The sequence below is a fragment of the Rana temporaria genome, chromosome 3 (genome assembly GCF_905171775.1).
Source record: "Rana temporaria chromosome 3, aRanTem1.1, whole genome shotgun sequence".
NCBI classification, from domain to species: domain Eukaryota; kingdom Metazoa; phylum Chordata; class Amphibia; order Anura; family Ranidae; genus Rana; species Rana temporaria.
Genome location: NC_053491.1, coordinates 160,167,402 through 160,186,622, shown reverse-complemented (window position 1 = coordinate 160,186,622; position 19,221 = coordinate 160,167,402). Strand labels below are relative to the sequence as shown.

Sequence of the window (19,221 nt, the reverse complement as noted above, 5' to 3'; positions counted from 1 at the left end):
TATATATATATATATATTTATTTATTCAAAGTGTCAATGACAGGTGTAATGGGGAGGAGATCTTTCTAATTGGGATACAAACAGCAATAAAACGCTGTTTTAACCCCTTCTCGCCGATCATACACATATATGCATCCTCGGCTTTAGGGGGTTATACCGGGATGATGCCCGCAGCTACAGGCATTATCCCAGTACCATTTTTTAGAGCCAGAGGTCGGCTTTCCAGGGATAACAACCGATGCGGCTAAAAGCCGCTCGGTTGCTATCCTGGAGGAGCGGGAGAGGATATCCCCCCCCTTCCACCGCTCTTACTGCCACGAAGCTGGAAACAGCTTTGTTCCAGTCTTCTCTCTGTAAACATGGAAGAAACGTCACAATGTCACTTCCAGTTTACTCGGCTCCCAATGCCGCCGGATTTAAAAAAATATACAGTATTCAGAATCGCCGTTTTTGGCAATCTGAACACTTTGAAGTGAAAGGTGGGATTAGAGGTCTTTTAGACCCCTGATCCCTCCATAAAGAATACCTGTCACCACATATTACTGTCACAAGGGATGTTTACATTCCTTCTAACAGCAATAAAAGTGATACATTTTCTTTTAAAACCGAATGTAAAAATATAAAAATAAATAAAATAACAAAAAAAAATGTTTTAAACAGCCCCATCCCCTCGAGCTTGCGCAGCAAAGAAAACGTATACGGAAGTCGCACCCGCATATGTAAACTGTGTTCAAATCACACATGTGAGGTGGCCTAATTTTCCCCAGTGAATACTTATGGGTAAATCTAACACCACAACTTCAGAGTCGAGGGTTGGTTGAGAGGACCCCAAAGACCAATCAAATAATCTCTACAATAGATAATACAAAATCAACTTTCTCTATATGAGTCTAACTAATGACATGCACATTCTACAGGTGGGCTATAAACATAAGGGTGCTTGTGGTACAATTTGTGTAAACATAAATTCAAAACATTAATATTTTGTGACAACATACAACTACATACAGGATCATACAACTTACTTCACTGGCTGCCACGTTTCTTGTTCAAACCCTTTGTGAATAGACTGTGCAATTGAAGATTCCATGAGATCAATATAGCGAATCACTAGTGGCACAAAACATTCTTGAACATGTTTGTGAAATTTGCCATTGCATAACAAAGCTTTGGAAGAAAAATAAAATGCTGTTAATTGAAGCAACAGAAACTCAGATTTTTATTACTGATGACGAGTTAAAGTGGTTGTAAACTCTCACATATACCCAGTGAAGTGAACAGCCTCAGATGATACACAGAGATTAAACAAATCCACCTACGTAGGTTTTACTTGTTTATCTGCAGTCTTCTCTACCCTACACCCCCACATAAGCAGAGGGTCAAAAGAACACGCAGAGCTCTGTTGTGAATAGGCCAGCTCCGTGCTCATCTCCCTCCTTTAGGGAACACTTCTCAGAAGTTTACCATGCTGATAACAGAGGAAGAAAGCATCAGAGAGAAGCAACACTTAGAGCTTTGAAGAGAGAGAGAGAGAGAGAGAAAAAAACTACAGATATATGTGCTTTGCTCAGATTCCATGACTAAGGTTTACAGCCACTTTAAGTAGATGCAGATTTCCTGGGAATACCACATTGGCCAATCTAAAGTTCTACTGCATTCTGAGTGGGGTTGGAGGGGCTCAGCAACAGTGTTCCTTTACTTTATTTTGCAGTCACAGCTACTTTTTGTCATAACACATGCTGTAAATCAAATTGTACACAGTACATTTCTATAACACATGAGTAGTGATGGTCATAAAATATTTTTTCTACTTGAGAAGGTGACTTCTGAAGATTATTAAGTTTTCGTTGCTCGGTCCCCCCCCCCCACGCTTTTGGTCACACCCCCCCCCCTCCACACACACACACACACACACACACACTCCCCCCCCCCCCAACCATGGATGGTGATCGGTCCTTGAGTCGTTTTCTAATGTCACCATTACATGATGAAGATGGAAGATAAGGTTTACCCTTTATCCTGCTTACCCATCTCTTGTCGCCAGGACAGTGGCTAAGAACCTTAAGTGTTCAGCAGTGAGCAATTCAGATTAGTGAAAGGAATTTCTCAAGAGTCTCCCCTATAAGGCTGGGTTCACACTACGATTTTCCCGTCCGTCAGCTGCATACGATTTCAGTATTGAAAACGTACGGGCCCGTACGGGAAAACGCATACATAGACAATGCATTGCAAATCGTATGCACTCAGATGCATCCGGGTGCGTACGATTTGCTGGCAAAACGTTTAACAGTACGCAAAACCGCGTTCAACCACTGTTTTGCGGCCGTTCTTGAGACCGTATGGCAAACGCATACGTTTTTTTTAACATTAAAGTCAATGGAAAACGCACATATGTGCGGTTCCATACGTTTACGTCCGTTTCAGCCGCATACATTTTTTCATATAAACCGTATGCGGATGACGGACGGGAAAATCGTAGTGTGAACCCAGCCTTACACAAGAAGAATCCAGAGCTGCACTTGTTAGTATGATTGTAGGTTTAAAATTATTATTTTTAAAGCATGACACTGCAGCAACATAATAACCTATTAGAGGAGCAGCCATAACATGCAAAACATCACTGGTGCCCAATATATCCGATTGTCATTTGTACCCCACAGACCCCCTGAGTGTTGTCCCATCTTTTATCTCTGTTTGGAAGAGGAAATAATTGTGAGAGGATTGTGCTTTATAAATCAACACAAATCTATTGATATCACAGCTACTGAACATGTAATGGGAACTGAAGCCAAACAGATGAATATATAAATGAATTACTGTATATGCGATGACTGCGTCTCACACTATATATCCAAACAGAAAAATCCAGAACTTCAGCTCTTTAATTTGTACCTCACCTCTAGTATGTTCTCTGTACTACAAATGTGGACCACAATACTAACAATACCACCTTCTCCTTTACCCCCTCCCCATTAGCATAGCTAAACAACTCCAGCCAACAGTGTTTGAACCCTATTAGGACAATAGCACAATCTCACCCAGATTTCTGGTGTGCGGGTATTTTTGAAAACATAATAAAGAGAAACAACTTTAGCCCTATTTAAAATACATCATTAAATTGTAATAAATACATAACTGTACTAAACATATTTTGTTTTAAATTTGCTGTAATGCCATGTTAAAATCAATAATTCCTGCAGGAATGCTTGTTCTTTATAACCTCAGTCTGCATTATAACCAAGATTTATAACCAGAAGTCTTGTTTTTTATTTCTCTGTAAAAATAAAAATAAAAGCTATATTTCATTCTTCTTGGCTGTCTGTGATCAGAGGACAACTGAGCTTTGTTGTTTCTAAAAGCCATGGTAACAATAATGCAGTAAAGTTATCAAATATAAGAAAGTAGCAGTAAAATGACTCCAGGTAAAAAATACCATGCAACAGAATATGTCCCTTCAAAGCACATTACTCCTGTGATTTCTCATGCTGGTGACACAGATTTACTAAAATAGAATACGTTCATATAGATGAAATAGATGAAAATGAAGATGAAATTCATGTATAAATAGTTGTACATGAATTTCATCTTCATCAAACTTTAATTCACCAATTCGTCGCTCACAAACTCTTTCCTTACTAGCTACTAAGGGATCTGGATCAAGGTTATTGTACATGAAAATGGTTTCTCATGTCCAGGTGTAAAGTCACATGCATTAATTACTTTGATTCTCTCCGTTTTAGGTTCCTGTTGAGTACAGTGTGTGCGTTTTCCTAAAATTATAATGCTAAATACCTTCTTTGCAGAGCCCTGCTGTGCTGTCTTGTGACCGTCCTCTGCTTTCCTTCTGATGTCAGTACAGTGGGAGGGGCTGATATTTCTCTCTGACAAATGCAAGCCAGCAAAGGGATGTTATGTGCCTGCACAGCAGGGCTCGACAAAGAAGGCATTTAGCATAATACATTTAGGAAAACACACACTGAACTGAACAGGGAACCAAAACAGGGAGGATAAAATTAATACAGGTTTCTTTACAAGCACTGGTTCAGCTGTAAAAAATATAATTACACAGGCATGATAGGAGAGAAGAGAAGAGAGGAGAGGAGAAGGAAAGAGAAGATGAGAGGAGAAGGGAGGGGCAGGAAGGAGAAGATGAGAGGAGAAGGGAGGGGAGGGGCAAGGAGGAGATCAGCTCTCTCACAGACTACAGGAGAGAGGGAGGGGAGGAGGGAGAAGCAGATATGCTGAGACAATAACCAGATGATGAAGGTATGTAACCTGACCACGCTATCAGGAGATCAACAGTCATGATAAATGTCATCAGTTTAAATGGGAAGACAGGAACAGGCAAGATCAACCAGGTATTTTACAACATGGAAGGGGGACAACTGACATGGCAAAAACACTGTGCTATATCTTGTGCCCCAACGGGACAGAAACATTTTATTTTTTTAACACCAGCCTTTCCTTTCATCTTGCTTCTCACATTGTACATTAAAAGAAACAAGTCATAGAACGTCTGCCCCATTTCCTGGCTGATGGACATCTAGCATCATCTAGTTCTTTCAACTCTAGCCTTACTGTCCCACCACTTTCATTCATTGGATTTCAATCACAGATGCTAAGCATTACATGTAGGCATTACCGCACCTTCCAGTTTTTAAAAAAAAAAGCTATAGACAGCATCCTGCTGGTCCTAACCACCAACCATGATCTGTCTGCATTGGACAGAGAAGCACAAAAATCTAGTGATTATGTGACTGGGTCTAAAAAAAAAAAAAAAAAAAAAAAAAAAAATCGGTGTCATTACAACAGAAAGGGAAAAGGGAAACCTGGGAAGGCAAAATATAAGCCGAATAAACATCAGCTTTAACCATGGCTTATAACTGGATACTATTCATGCAATTTTAAAAAAATGTAACATCTGTAGATGACTTAATATACTGTAAATAAGAATGCAATTAAAGAGTTATATAAATCGCTTATAAAGCAACAGATAAGTACAGCCCAGTGGGATTTCCACTTCTTCATTTCCTAATGAGTTTTTGGTAATGAGAGTTGACTTTGCCAGTCACTCTGCGCTCTATTATGTCTAATTTGACTCTACTTCACTCTCCCTGATAATTATTAACACTAGCCTTTTTATCCTCATGAGACCTCATTTCAGTTTTTGGTTTTATTTCTCCCTTCATGAGGGACAAAGTACTGAAGAACAGCAATCATTTACTGTTAAAACCGAACATTTATGACTTGTTAGGGAAAGACAGCTATATTTATAGGATAAGCTGGGCATTCTAGCTGCCCGCATTAATGTGCTATCTGTGTGAAAAGGCTGTTAATTAGAGAACAGTGTGTATTTTTCATTTGGGATTTGTCTCTCAGCAGACTGGTCATTTGCAACTTACTAGATTCTGTTTCACAGATTAAGGGGTGAATTATGACAAAAGAATGTTCTTATCTTGAGTACAAGATATTAAGATGCACAGATTTCACCAGAGATGGCCATTTGGCTTCTTATACACATATATTATATATCTATATATCAAGCAGTCTGTATGACCTAGTGCAACCATAAACAACTTAAGACACCTCTAGTCTACTAGGCAGAAAGAAAACCGCATAACTTACTACATCTTTTGGAACTAGGCATTTTGGTTGGGTATTAATTGGTTAGATTTCACACAGGAGAGGGCAAACTTAAACATAATGCTTAAAGTGGAACTAAATTTTCCCCTCTTAACCCTTCAACATGCTCTCTAACCTTTCTTTTTGCAATAATGCCCTCTCTCCTCAAACTCGCATCACTTTACCCCTCCTCTGTACCCCACATCTGTACATATCAACCTCACTTCTGTCCTCGCAATATTAATGCACGTATCTCCTGCTCTAGCTTAGCCCACATAATGTCACCACTTCCAAACCACTGCCGCATTTGCCCTTGTATTATACTGCTCCCACCTCACCTCTCTCCCCCTCCTATCATGCCTTACTTCTTGGACTTTAACCTCAAACCTGGCCTTCCACAACCTAGCTCTCACCCCCAAACTTGGCAGTTTGCCTTCTTTGGCAACAGCCGTAACCTTCACTCTTATTTTAATTCCCCAGCTTCCATGAGCCAGCTCCCTTTCATACGCATCCTCTGAATGCCGCTCAGTTTCTAACAAGCTTGGCTCTGTCAATGACCTCTTCCTCTCCAACTCCCCCAATCTTCTTGTTATTACTTCTCTTCACTCATCCACACACAGATGAAAAAGTGGTCAAGTTGAACGTCGTTCCCTACAAAGCATCTTCCAGGTTTTTCATATTGAAAATAGAGTAGTACCTATCCAGGAGGTTCAAATTGCCTCCATCCCATAAAAAAAGTATGAAAGAATATGAATTTATGTATCAAGAGGGAATATCTTTTTTTGTTTTTTGCATAAACATTTTATTAAATATTTTTGAAAGCAGAACACAAAAGAAAAATGCCACATACGTTGCACAGTCATGTAAATGGAAAATGTTAAACCAGATAAGGCAAGAAATTAACAGCATTTTCCATAAGGTAAGAGTGTGGTCTCATACCAAGAAGACCCCACAGTAAAAATATGGCAAACATATACAAAACTAACAAGCATTTGACCCGTACTACTGAGAGAAATACCTGAGATGGCTAAGAATGACCACTGCATAAAATACAGTACCTGAATAAAATGAGTAGCCATCTCAGGTCCCTCTCATTTTGGCTATTCACACTCACTAGGGTTGAGCCACAAGGGGGGCATGGGAAAAAAGGAAGAGGGAATGGGGGGCAGAGAAGGAAAGGAAAGGGGAAGCATAAAACAAAAGGTAAAACATGGGGAGGGGGTGGGATCACCAACTGCCCTCTCCATCCATATTTGCCAAGTGTAGTTAGGGAAATATAATAATAGTGATTCAGCGCTGGAAAAATATAAAACTAAAAACTAAACTAAATTGCAAGCCAGCACTGCAGATATAATCCAAAAATATCTCGAAGTGAGTAAATAAATAAATAGTGCAGCGCAAGTAAATCTAAAAAATGCAAATAATCAAAAAACATAATGTCCATAAAGTGCAAAGTGATACAGGTGCTCCAAAAATACAATGGTGATATAAAGTGCAGAAATCTTCATCAGATCTGTGACCCATAGGACAGGATAATCCTCCACCAAGGCTAATGGATGGCCTCTCACCTCAGCGATTTGACCTGTGGCTAGGTCAAAAAGCAATAATCATATCCTCCAAAATGGCAAGCAGCTTTCAGGGCTCAACTCCAAAAACGTCCACTCTAAGTGTTCTCTGCTTAAAAGGTTATTAAACCTTTTAAGCAGAGAACACTTAGAGTGTGTCCTTTTACTTTTTCTCGGTCCATTGATTGATCTATGGGAGTATTTGTATATTGCTTGCTGGTTCCATCTGGTGGACGTTTTTGGAGTTGAGCCCTGAAAGCTGCTTGCCATTTTGGAGGATATGATTATTGCTTTTTGACCTAGCCACAGGTCGAATCGCTGAGGTGAGAGGCCATCCATTAGCCTTGGTGGAGGATTATCCTGTCCTATGGGTCACAGATCTGATGAAGATTTCTGCACTTTATATCACCATTGTATTTTTGGAGCACCTGTATCACTTTGCACTTTATGGACTTTATGTTTTTTGATTATTTGCATTTTTTAGATTTACTTGCGCTGCACTATTTATTTATTTACTTAAGTGTAGTTAGGGATACAGTGTTATGGATGACATACAATTGAGCCCATCACATTTCTCAATTGTGTTGGTGTGATCAGATATCAATTGATAGCCTGTTGTAGTTCTTCATATGAACGCAAACCTCAAAAGGTTGTCCAGGGCACACAAATATCAGAGTACTTGGTGACTTTATCAAGAGTGATGTAGATCAGCTCCTCGATCTCTGCTATATGTTCAATGCGTTGGAGCCACTCCTTCATTGAGGGAGGGTCTGTGGATCTCCAATGTGACGCATAGCCTAGCAACATTGATCATATGCATAGTAACTGATTTGTAGTAGTGCTTTTGATGCATTAGGTACTGTGCTGGAAAGAACTCCAATGGAAGCGAAGAAATCGCCAGTATCGTATTATGAACCTTATGCCAATAAGATTGGATTATTGGACATTCCCAGAAAATGTGGAGGAGGGTGACTGTCTCATTGCCACATCTCCAACAGCAATCAGGAACAGAGGGTACTAATTTATGAATCAAACCTGGCATTCAGTACCACTGCATCTTTAGTTTATATCCATTTTTTTGAAGCGAGACATTCCCAGTGCGTTTTCCTAGAATGTGTGATCAGCATGAAAGAGCAGATGGATTCTCGAACAGTGCAGCATAAAGCTTTGGGGGAAGATCAGGAGCAGAGTGACTCAAACACTGTGGGTGTCTTGAAGCCCGCTCTATGGGATAGAGTTGAATATATTACCAGAAGGGAAAGGATTCCCAAGTGCATCCTATCATAACGCAGGGCTTGCAATTCCGCTAAAAAGTTTCTGCTATAGAGTTCCAAGAGATCTGCCGGAAGTTATATACCTAAATAAGTCATGGCATCTGGTTTCCATTGAAAAGGGAGGCTAGTCTGGCATTGCTTGGCTAGTTACTTTGGGAGTGAGATATTCAGTGCAAAAGACTTGCAGTAGTTGATTTTCAAATTTGACAAGAGTTTAAAGTGATCAAGGATTTCCATAAGGTTAAGAAGGGACATCAACGGAGAAGAAAGGAAGAGCAAACTGACGTCTGCCAAATCTGCAATCTTGTAATCCCAATTGTGTACATGTATGCCCTAATATCGGGGTGGGCTCAAATAAAGGGGGTTCCAGCATAGGAATGTAAATCAGGGGGAAAGAGGGCATCCTTGTCTGGTCCCATTATAGAAGGTGCTCGACAGGTGGCCATTAACCCCAACTCTAGCTCTGGGGTTGGCATACAAGGAGGGTATGAAAGCTCTCATACTTGTCCTGATCCCCATGCACCCAGAATGGCCTCAATAAAGTCCCAGGCCCCTCTGGGGTTGGCATACAAGGAGGGTATGAAGGCTCTCATACTTGTCCTGATCCCCATGCACCCAGAATGGCCTCAATAAAGTCCCAGGCCCCTCTGTTGTACGCCTTCTCAGCATCCATTGCAAGAAAGAAACCCTGCTGTCGGCTAGTAAGCCAATAATGTAAATTCAGGGCTTTTATAGGGTTATCCCTGACTTTTCTGCCAGGGACAAACCCCACTTGATCTAGACCCAACCAGGCTGGAACATGGTAGGACAAACGTGTCACCAAAACCTTGGATAACAGCTTGACATCCACATTAAGAAGAGAAATTGTGCGGTAATTGGTGACGTTGGTAGGTTTTTTCCCTTCTTTAATAATCAATAACCAAAATAAATGCCTCAATGAGGCTCTCTGAGGTGCAGGGCACAGTAGACAAGGAATTAAAGGCCTTAAGAAAGCCAGAGACCAGAGAGTCAGAGAATGCTTTATAATATTGTGCCGGAACACCATCTGGGCCTAGGCATTTACCTGGTTTCATAGACTTCAGAGCTAATTTCCATTCTTCCATCAGAGGGGCCTCCAAAGCCTCTGAGTATTCTGCAGATAAGGCAATGGGACCATACTGTCACAAGAATTCTCGTATCAGCTCAGCGCGATTACTCACTAATGCTGGACCAGATTCACTGGACTTTAGATCATACAGTTTACTATAGAAGTTTTGAAATTGTTGGGCAATATCCAAATTTTTAGAGTGGGTCCCACCCAATGTATCTATAATATGGTGAATTGCGGAAGAAAGCATATGCTGCTTAGTGGCCCTAGCCAGAATCTTACCTGGTTCATAGAACAATTTCTGGGTTAAGATATTCCGGCGACGCACCCTTTCAAAGAGTTCTTCTAATAAGAGCGAGCATGTTTCCTCCAATTCCTGTGCTATCTTAAGTGCCTGTAAATGTTTGTTTTGGGCTTTCAGCTTACCAATCCTATCGGAAAGTTCCATTACTAGAGTTTGGCTTTCTTTTTTCTTTCGAGCTGCTATGGAAAGCAAGTGACCTCTTATGACACATTTGTGTGCCTCCCACTGTGTCATATATGAAATATCTGGGGTGTCATTTCGATGAAAATAGTCACCAATCTCCTAAGAGGGAATATCTTTAATGTGTATGGTTTTGTGCCAATGCATTTTCAGTTCTTTACACTTTATTGTTGCTTGCAATAAAGGATTGATTTTAAATATACGCCTTGTGAAATTGTTTGTTGTCTTCCTTTAAAATCCCAGGGGCTTTTGTGTTTCACACTTCCAGGTTTTTCCTACACCTCCCTTTCTGTCCCTCTGCTGTTTTGAAGTTCACAGTATTCATCTTTATTATCCAGTTGGTCTGAGGATTGCAGTAATTTACCAGCCTCCTGCTTTCTTGATGACTTCTCCGCAGGGCTACCCTACTTTCTCTCCTCCTCCTCCTCCTCCTCCTCTCCGGCATCATCCTCTGTGACTAAAATTCCAGTCAATGCTAACACCTCAGCCACTTCTCAACTACGCAACCTAACCTCCTCTTTTAACCTAACACAATGGACACAAAACCACTACTTACTCCAATGGCAACACCCTCGACCTTGAATTCTCCCACCTCTACACCCTCTGAAACTTCTCTAACACCTCTTTTCTTCTAGCCAATCAAAACCTTTTAGTTTTACTCTTCCTGTCTCAAACCTCCAACTAGCAAACAGCTACCTGTAGAAACCTTAGCTACCTCAACAATTCCTTCTTCACTGTTATTGACTTCCTTTATGACAAAATCGCACCCCTGTGCACGACAAACTACGGTCATCCTTTCTGGACACACTTGCTCCTTTCTCTACATGCAGAACCAGGCCTCACCTGCTACAATCCTGGAAAACAGAGTACACCAGAAATCTCAAGAGATAGCTGTGCTCTTGAGTGAACATGGCATAAAACAAAATCCCTGCAAGACTTCATCCTCTACAAATCTGCCACTTTCAAAACCAACTCCTACATTACTCTCTTCAAAATCCTCAACTTCAACCAGCATACCAGATCCAAACACCATACTCAAAATTTTCCTTATTTGAGTGTGTTACCACAGAGGATGTTATTAAACTCCTTTCAAAGACCCACCTTACCACCTATCTCCTCACAACTACTACCTCCCTTTTCTGCTCTATCCTACATTGCAGCTTCCTAAATGCCTTGTTCACAACCATATGAGTTACTAACACACTGTAACAACCTTCTTGATCCCCTACAGTCTGGCTTTTGCTCTTGACATTGCACTGAATCTTCCCAACTAAAACCCACTAATGACCTACTAATTTCTAAAACCAATGGCTATTACTCCATACTCATATTCTTAGACCTTTCACTAGGCCATCACTATTAACCTGTACCCAGTGCAGAATATTTGAATGTGGGCCTCACCATGAAACAGTCAATAGATCTGGCAGCTATGAAAGATTATTAATGTAAAGAACAAAATAAAAATAGAACTATCCCCACCCTACTCCAAAAAATCCCCTATTGGAGAGCAGCCAGCGCCGTAGTTGAATCACCAATAAGGATGAGCTCTGGCGTGTTTGCATAGAACACGTGCAGAGCCCGCCAGGAAGTGAGCACGGCGCTGTGCTAATTACAGCCAGGGAGACATTGTCCCGATGCTCGGCTGCAGGGATCGTGAAATGTCTCCTTGGCTGTTATTAGCGCAGCGCCGTGCACACTTCCTGGCGGGCTCTGCACGTGTTCTATGCGAACACGCCAGAGCTCATCCTTAATCACCAACTTAAAAAGAATACAATGACAAATTATAATAGTGCAGTATTTTTCCTCTTCAGCGATCTACAGACTTCCTACATCCTAAATTTGGTAAAGTGTCATTAAACTCACATACTGAAATTAAAAAATATCAATACATGCTGTATTACATGCTGTTCATAAACTATAGGATTAGTTTTCTGTATTCTACAAAAAACCTGGTTGATCCTGCTGTTCTCCATCTCCCCCTTCTGTTCACGTTCCCATTGCAGTTGGGGATTTTGCAGAGCAGTGTTGGTAGCTAGTGCACATGCTTTGATTTCAGTGTATTTTCCATTCTGAGTATTTCCTCCCTATCACATCTGAGCAGCTTTTGTGACCAGTGGCGTAGCGTGGGTTGACATGTGACAGCTGTATATTGATTAGGCAAAAAGGTACTTTAAGTTTTTTTTTTAATTAAAATTACAGTGCTATCATATACGGATATGTAATGCAAATGAAACCGTGTGCATTTATTATCACTTCCGATGATATAATGTTTCGATGATCAGAATACTTCTGTAAATTGTATCATACATATAAAACAACTCGATTCTCCCCATGAACATGTTCAGTGTTGATGGAGAAATCCCTCCCAAAGCACTACTGTATTCTGCCGGTGGGAAGCCAGCAGAACACAATGATTAGTGTTGCCAGCTATAGCCTGTTCCCAAAACTTGGCAGTGTTGAAGAAAAAGGGAAAAAAACACATTCAATCAATAGCTTCTTACCATCAGCACATATCGAGTAGAACATAGAAACATAGACTGACTATTATTTTAGTATAATAAAGCAATTATGTATAGCACTGGATTTAATCACCTTGTTAGCTCAATGTTGCAAACAGCATTTTTTCCACTTCATATGAAATGCAAACTAAAGCTCCTGCAAATGGCATATTAGAAATATAGCATCTAGCAAGTTAGTAAGAAGTTACTAAAATTAAGTCTAGCTAATAATCAATGTTCTTTACCGTATACCTTGATAAATGGCTTTACATAAGAAAAAATAAACTGATATAAGGAAACATAAGGGTTGTCAGGGTAGCTTTATTTTCTATTAATGTGCTTATTCTCCTGTTGCTCGAATACATGTGTGCAGGTAATGCACTGACATGAACATAATTAGATAAATAGTCTATGATTACTTACATGAGGTTTTGTACAACCTCTGGTTAGAACTTTAACATTACTACATTAACCTCTATTACTTTTAAACAGACGATCAGGCAGAGTGCAAGTGATAAGACTAAAGAAGTCATTCCAGCTAAATAGTTCTGGGGTTATCGTTCTGCAAATAAACCATATAGATGAATCATAGGACTAATCAACAGAACGACAGACATCCTTGGGTTATATTATTCAAATAACAATAGCACAAATGAATGCAATGAAAATAATATATTATATACATATATACAGTAACTCACAAAAGTGAGTACACCCCTCACATTTTTTGGTAAATATTTTATTATATCTTTCACATGACACTGAAGAAATTACACTTTACTACAATGTAAATTAGTGAGTTTACAGCTTGTATAACAGTTTAATTTTTCTTTACCCTCAAAATAACAACACAGCCATTAATGTCTAAACCGCTGGCAACAAAAGTGAGTACACCAATTAGCCATTTTCCCTCCCTTGTGTCATGTGACTCGTTAGTGTTACAAGGTCTCATGTGTGAATGGGGAGCAGGTGTGAAATTTGGTGTTATCACTCTCACTTACTGGTCACTGGAAGTTCAACATGGCTAAGCACCCTGAGGATCTGAAAAAAAAATAATTGTTGCTCTACATAAAGATGGCCTAGGCTATAAGAAGATTGCCAAGATGCTGAAACTGAGCTGCAGCACAGTGGCCAAGACCATACAGCAGTTTAACAAGACAGGTCCCACTCAGAACAGGCCTCGCCATGGTTGACCAAAGAAGTTGAGTGCACATGCTCAGCGTCATATATCCAGGTTGTCTTTGGGAAATAGACACATGAGTGCTGCCAGGATTGCTGCAGAGGTTAAAGGGGTGGGGGGGTCAGCCTGTCAGTGCTCAGACCATACGCACACTGCATCAAATTAGTCTGCATGGCAGTCCCAGAAGGAAGCTTCTTCTAAAGATGACGCACAAGAAAGCCCACAAACAGTTTGCTGAAGACAAGAAGACCAAGGACATGGATTACTGGATTAATGTCCTGTGGTCTGATGAGACCAACTTATTTGGTTCAGATGGTGTCAAGAGTGTGTGGCGGCAAACAGGTGAGGAGTACAAAGACACGTGTGTCTTGCCTACAGTCAAGCATGGTGGTGGTAAAGTCATTGTCTGGGGCTGCATGAGTGCTGCCGGCACTGGGGAGCACGAGTTCATTGAGGGAACCATGAATGCCAACATTTACTGTGACATAATGAACCAGAGCATGATCCCCCTCCCTTTGGAGACTGGGCCTTAGGGCAGTATTCCTACATAACGATCCCAAACACACCTCCATATCGACCACTGCCTTGCTAAAGAAGCTGAGGGTAAAGGTGATGGACTGGCCAAGCATGTCTCCAGACCTAAACCCTATTGAGCATCTGTGGGGCATCCTCAAACAGAAGGTGGGGGAGCACAAGGTCTCTAACATCCACCAGCTCTGTGTCGTCACAGGAGGAGTGGAACAAAGCTCCAGTGGCAGCCTGTGAAGCTCTGGTGAACTCCATGTCCAAGAGGGTTAATGTAGTGCTGGAAAATAATGGTGGCTACACAAAATATTGATGCTTTGGACCAAATATGGACATTTTCACTTTTGAGGGCAGCAGTTTAGACATTAAAGGGGTTGTAAAGGTACATTTTTTTTCCTAAATAGCTTCCTTTATCTTAGTGCAGTCCTCCTTCACTTACCTCATTCTTCGATTTTGCTTTTAAATGTCCTTATTTCTTCTGAGAAATCCTCACTTCCTGTTCTTCTGTCTGTAAAGCCTTGCATTACTGTGTGGAGTTACAGACATAACAGGAAGTGAGGATAAGAAATAAGAACATTTAAAAGCAAAATCGAAGGATGAGGTAAGTAAAGAAGGACTGCACTAAGGTAAAGAAAGCCATTTAGGAAAAAAAAATTACCTTTATAACCCCTTTAATGGCTGTGTGTTGAGATATTTTGAGGGGGCAGCACATTTACACTGTTATACAAGCTGTACACTAACTAGTTGTAGCAAAGTGTAATTTCTTCTGTGTTGTAACATGAAAATATATAATAAAATATTTACAAAAATGTGAGGGTGTACTCACTTTTGAGAAATACTGTGTGTGTGTGTGTATATATATATATATATATATATATATATATATATATATATATATATATATATATATATATATATATATATATATATATATATATATATATATATATATATATATATATATATATATATATATACATACACACACACATACATACATACATACATTTTACACTTCATGTAGAAAAGGGAATAAGTATGGCTCATTTTTTTTATATATATGCTGATCTGATGAATTTTGATTCCATGTAAAATATCTCAATATGTTAAGACTTAACACATAAACACATTATAATTTATACCCAGTAACTTTTCTTCAATTACCTCTCCATACTGATTTTCTGTAACTTTGTACCTCAGGGAATCAACTAACAAGTTATTCAGCTGTTGAATAGAAAAAGTGCTTTCTTGATATTTCTATGTGTTTCTCTGAACAGCTGGCTGCTGCCATAACTGTCTACAGTCAATTTATCACTTCCAATCTTTACTTGTAGAATAGAAGTGTAGATACTTCGCACGACTGCTCTGACATTAAGCTTGTGTTGACCCTACTTTCACTTTCATACTGCTGGCTCTGACCTTGTCATATAGACAACTCACTTTGGGCCACACATTAGTTGAAGCTGTGACCCACGCATTACAGTACTTGTTTTAAGATCTATATTATAAGGAAGGGTCCAAATTGCCTGCATTTGGAATTTAAAAGAAGGGAAATTCTTAAAGAATAGTATATAAACGTTGTCAATATGCTGCTTTTTTATTACAGACTAAAGTGGCTAGATCAAGGCAAAAATCTTCTTTTGTACTCACTAGGACAACTGAAATATGTTTTTTACAGGATAGGTTACTGTTTAATGTCTACTTCTCCGATTGGTTGGTCTTGCCCTGTCACTTGTCAACTGACCAGAAACTATACCAATCATGGAGATTAAAAATGTGTCTGTGAAAGTTAAAATTTTTCCAGGTTATAGGTACAGCTAGTAGTAGGTAGTTACATTCAACTGGACTTCTGATGAGATCTTTGGAATGCTTTGAAAGTTTAACAAATGCTGTAGCAGATTCCTACCTTTTATTGCCCTGAAGTTTACTGTGTTTGTTTCACCATGTCCTTTGGATACGGATTCTCAACAGTAGGGACTGGATCATTATAATCAGCTGATGCACTCTGTTTTCTAATAAGAAAAGCTGCAGGGTCTGCTTCCCTTAAAACATATTTAACCCCTGGAGAGTATCCAACCAAAACATACATTTCTATTGCAGCTTGTGAATAGTGATCTGGTACATAAAATTATGTAACATCCCTTATAATACAATCCAACAATACATTACAACTGCCCATGGGACTTCATACAGGGTACAAAATAACAGGATAAATGGATACATTTTTTTACACCCCAGCGTTCTCCACAGGATGGGATTCTGCTGACTCCAGATACTTTCCCACTTGAATTTGGAGAGGAGCTGAAACCCCCAGCCAGGGGAACAAAACAAGAAGCGCCACCTAAGTGCAATATGTTAGTCACAATTTATTGAGTTAAAAAGGAAATGCACTTAAACATGTATAAAAAAACAGGCTCATGTGTGTGCTGTAATCGCAGTGCGGTCCGGTCCCAGGTGCATTCAGGCTCACGGGTAGGCAGGAGAGTGTAGAAATTCATCCTGTTGTAATCAGGAAGCCAGCCAGAACCAGCATGGAACACAGATGATGATGTCACAGGAAGCAGAACCAGAGAGAGCACCAGGGGAAGGACAGTATGAGGCAAACCACTGAGAATCTAGGCTATGCGCTTGGAGCCTTCTGCTCCTTCTAAAGGCCTGATAAAGGGGAATAGCAATTTTCCCATTGCTATTCCCCTTTATCTGATTTTCCTTCTCCTTGGGTCTTGTATCTTAACATGTTTATTTTTTCTTCTGTTCACTGCCTCTATTTTGTGTGCTGGGACCTGTTGTCCCATTGACAGTCACAGCACACAATTAGCACAATAGCTGCAGTACTGTGTTAGGCCTTTAGAAGGAGCAGAAGGCTCCGAGCGCATAGCCTAGATTCTCAGTGGTTTGCCTCATACTGTCCTTCCCCCAGGTGCTCTCTCTGGTTCCGCTTCCTGTGACGTCATCGTCTGTGTTCCACGCTGGTTCTGGCTGGCTTCCTGATTACAACAGGATGAATTTCTACACTCTCCTGCCTACCCGTGAGCCTGGATGCACCTGGGACCGGACCGCACTGTGATTACAGCACCCAGATGAGCCCGTTTTGTATACATGTTTGCAAGTGCATTTCCTTTTTAACTCAATAAATTGTGACTAACACATTGCACTTAGGTGGCGCTTCCTGTTTTGTTCCCCTGTCTTCCCCTTACAGAGCCGACTTTCTCTGAGGACAGCTGCCGCCTACCATCCTCCTATCCCTCTCCTCTCCTCCTTTAAAGGACTGGTTATTACCACATATTAGAATATGGACTAAAGAACTGTGACTGTTTTTTAGATCTATCCTCTGTCCATAGCTATTTACATTTGTTATGCACAAGTCTTTTGCGCTGACAGTTTATCTTATTGTTGAAACCCCCAGCCAGCTGAGCAGGCAAGTTATCTCAGTGTGCCTATTGTGCTGCTGAGGGGATCAGGGACCAAGCGCAACTCCCCTCCAAGTTCAAGTGGAAAAGTGTCTGGAGTCAGCAGAATCCCATCCTGTAAAGAATGTTCATTGCAAACCCGAAAGGATTCCTCCCAGCATACTTCCCTTCTGGCTCTACTCATGCTTATGTTTTTATGTGACTATGGACAGCTGTGTTTCTTCATCTCCATGCTATCTGCTCTCCCCTCTTGTTGTCCCACTGGGTCATTGCAGACCTTACTCTCACAGCTCCCAGGCAGACACCCTTGGCTGCTATCTAAGTAAAATATTTTTAATGGTGAGTTTTTGTAAATACCCTGTCAAAGCATCTACTCCTGATGAAATGAATCAATATTGATGAAAAGCGTTGAGTTTGTGATGTGCTTTATGTTGATATCTGACTGTCACTCTGTGGAATCTTAATACAAATAATTGTGAATAAGAAAACTCCTAACTGCAATCATAGCAAATCAGCTTCATTTTTTATAAAAAGGCATTTTGTTTAAAAAAAAAATTTTTTGCTAAATAAACATCTTTTTATCCATTTACCCTGTTGTTGTGTTGCACCTCATATAACCACTTCAGCTCCAGAAGATTTAACCCCCCTTTCTACCAGGTCATGCAACGCTGTACCCAAATAAAATTTATTTCCCTTTTACCCCATAAATAGAGCTTTATTTTAGTGCTTTTAATCACCTCTGCTGCTTTTGATTTTTGTGCTATAAACATGAAAAAAAGAACAACTATTTTGGAAAAATAAAAATAAAAATTAACTTTCTGCTATAAAACATATCCAATAAAAAAATATAAAAAATTGAATTTCTTCATCAATTTAGACTAATATGCATTCTGCTACATATTTTTGGTACAAAAAAATCCCAATTAGCATATATTGATTGGTTTGTGCAAAGGTTATAGCATCTACAAACTATGGGATTCATTTATGGAATTTTTATACTGGACATCGGGTCACAGCAAGAATGAGGCACTGCCGGCGCGCACTCACATCCAATAACCGGAATTACATCCTGCGCAGCGTGTTGCTTCTGTAGCAGTCAAAAACTGCTATAGGGTGGTCGGGAAGTGGTTAAATTCCCATGAGCACCTGTAAAGTATTGTTAAATTCCTATTGCAGCAGGTGCCTAAAATTTGGCTTGGAAAAAAAATCAGTAAGCCAACTGTGTACAGAACACCTCTACACTGCTATATTGCATTGATTTTTACAGAAAATTGCAGTGGCTGAAGATTGAAAAGGTCCCTGCATCCACATCGCTATGTAGATGCAAAGATCTCTCCCATTGTGCTATTGTATTCCGACAGCAGGGATTCCCTCTCTCTCTTCCCCTCCTCCCCATATTAGAATACACAGATCAGCTCTGCAGCCATTGACTGCATACACCGATGAATGGTGGTTTTCCAGCAGGACTGTTTCACAGAAGCCAGACTAATGACTAGCACCAGTTGAACAGATAGGGCTAAACAAAGTTTGTCTGGTTCCTGCTGAACTGGCCAAATTTTGTTAAGTGTATACCCAG

General features: G+C 40.2%; 1 protein-coding gene across 15 annotated transcripts in view; it reads right to left on the bottom strand.

The window, feature by feature from the left end:
- The window catches only part of CADPS2 (calcium dependent secretion activator 2), a 777,539-nt gene that overhangs the window by 214,706 nt on the left and 543,612 nt on the right, over positions 1-19,221 (bottom strand). For all 15 annotated transcript variants that reach the window (XM_040343717.1, XM_040343721.1, XM_040343726.1 and 12 more), the window contains one exon: positions 1,026-1,167. In XM_040343717.1, coding sequence (XP_040199651.1) covers positions 1,026-1,167 — 142 coding nt within the window. The remainder of the gene's footprint in view (positions 1-1,025; positions 1,168-19,221) is intronic.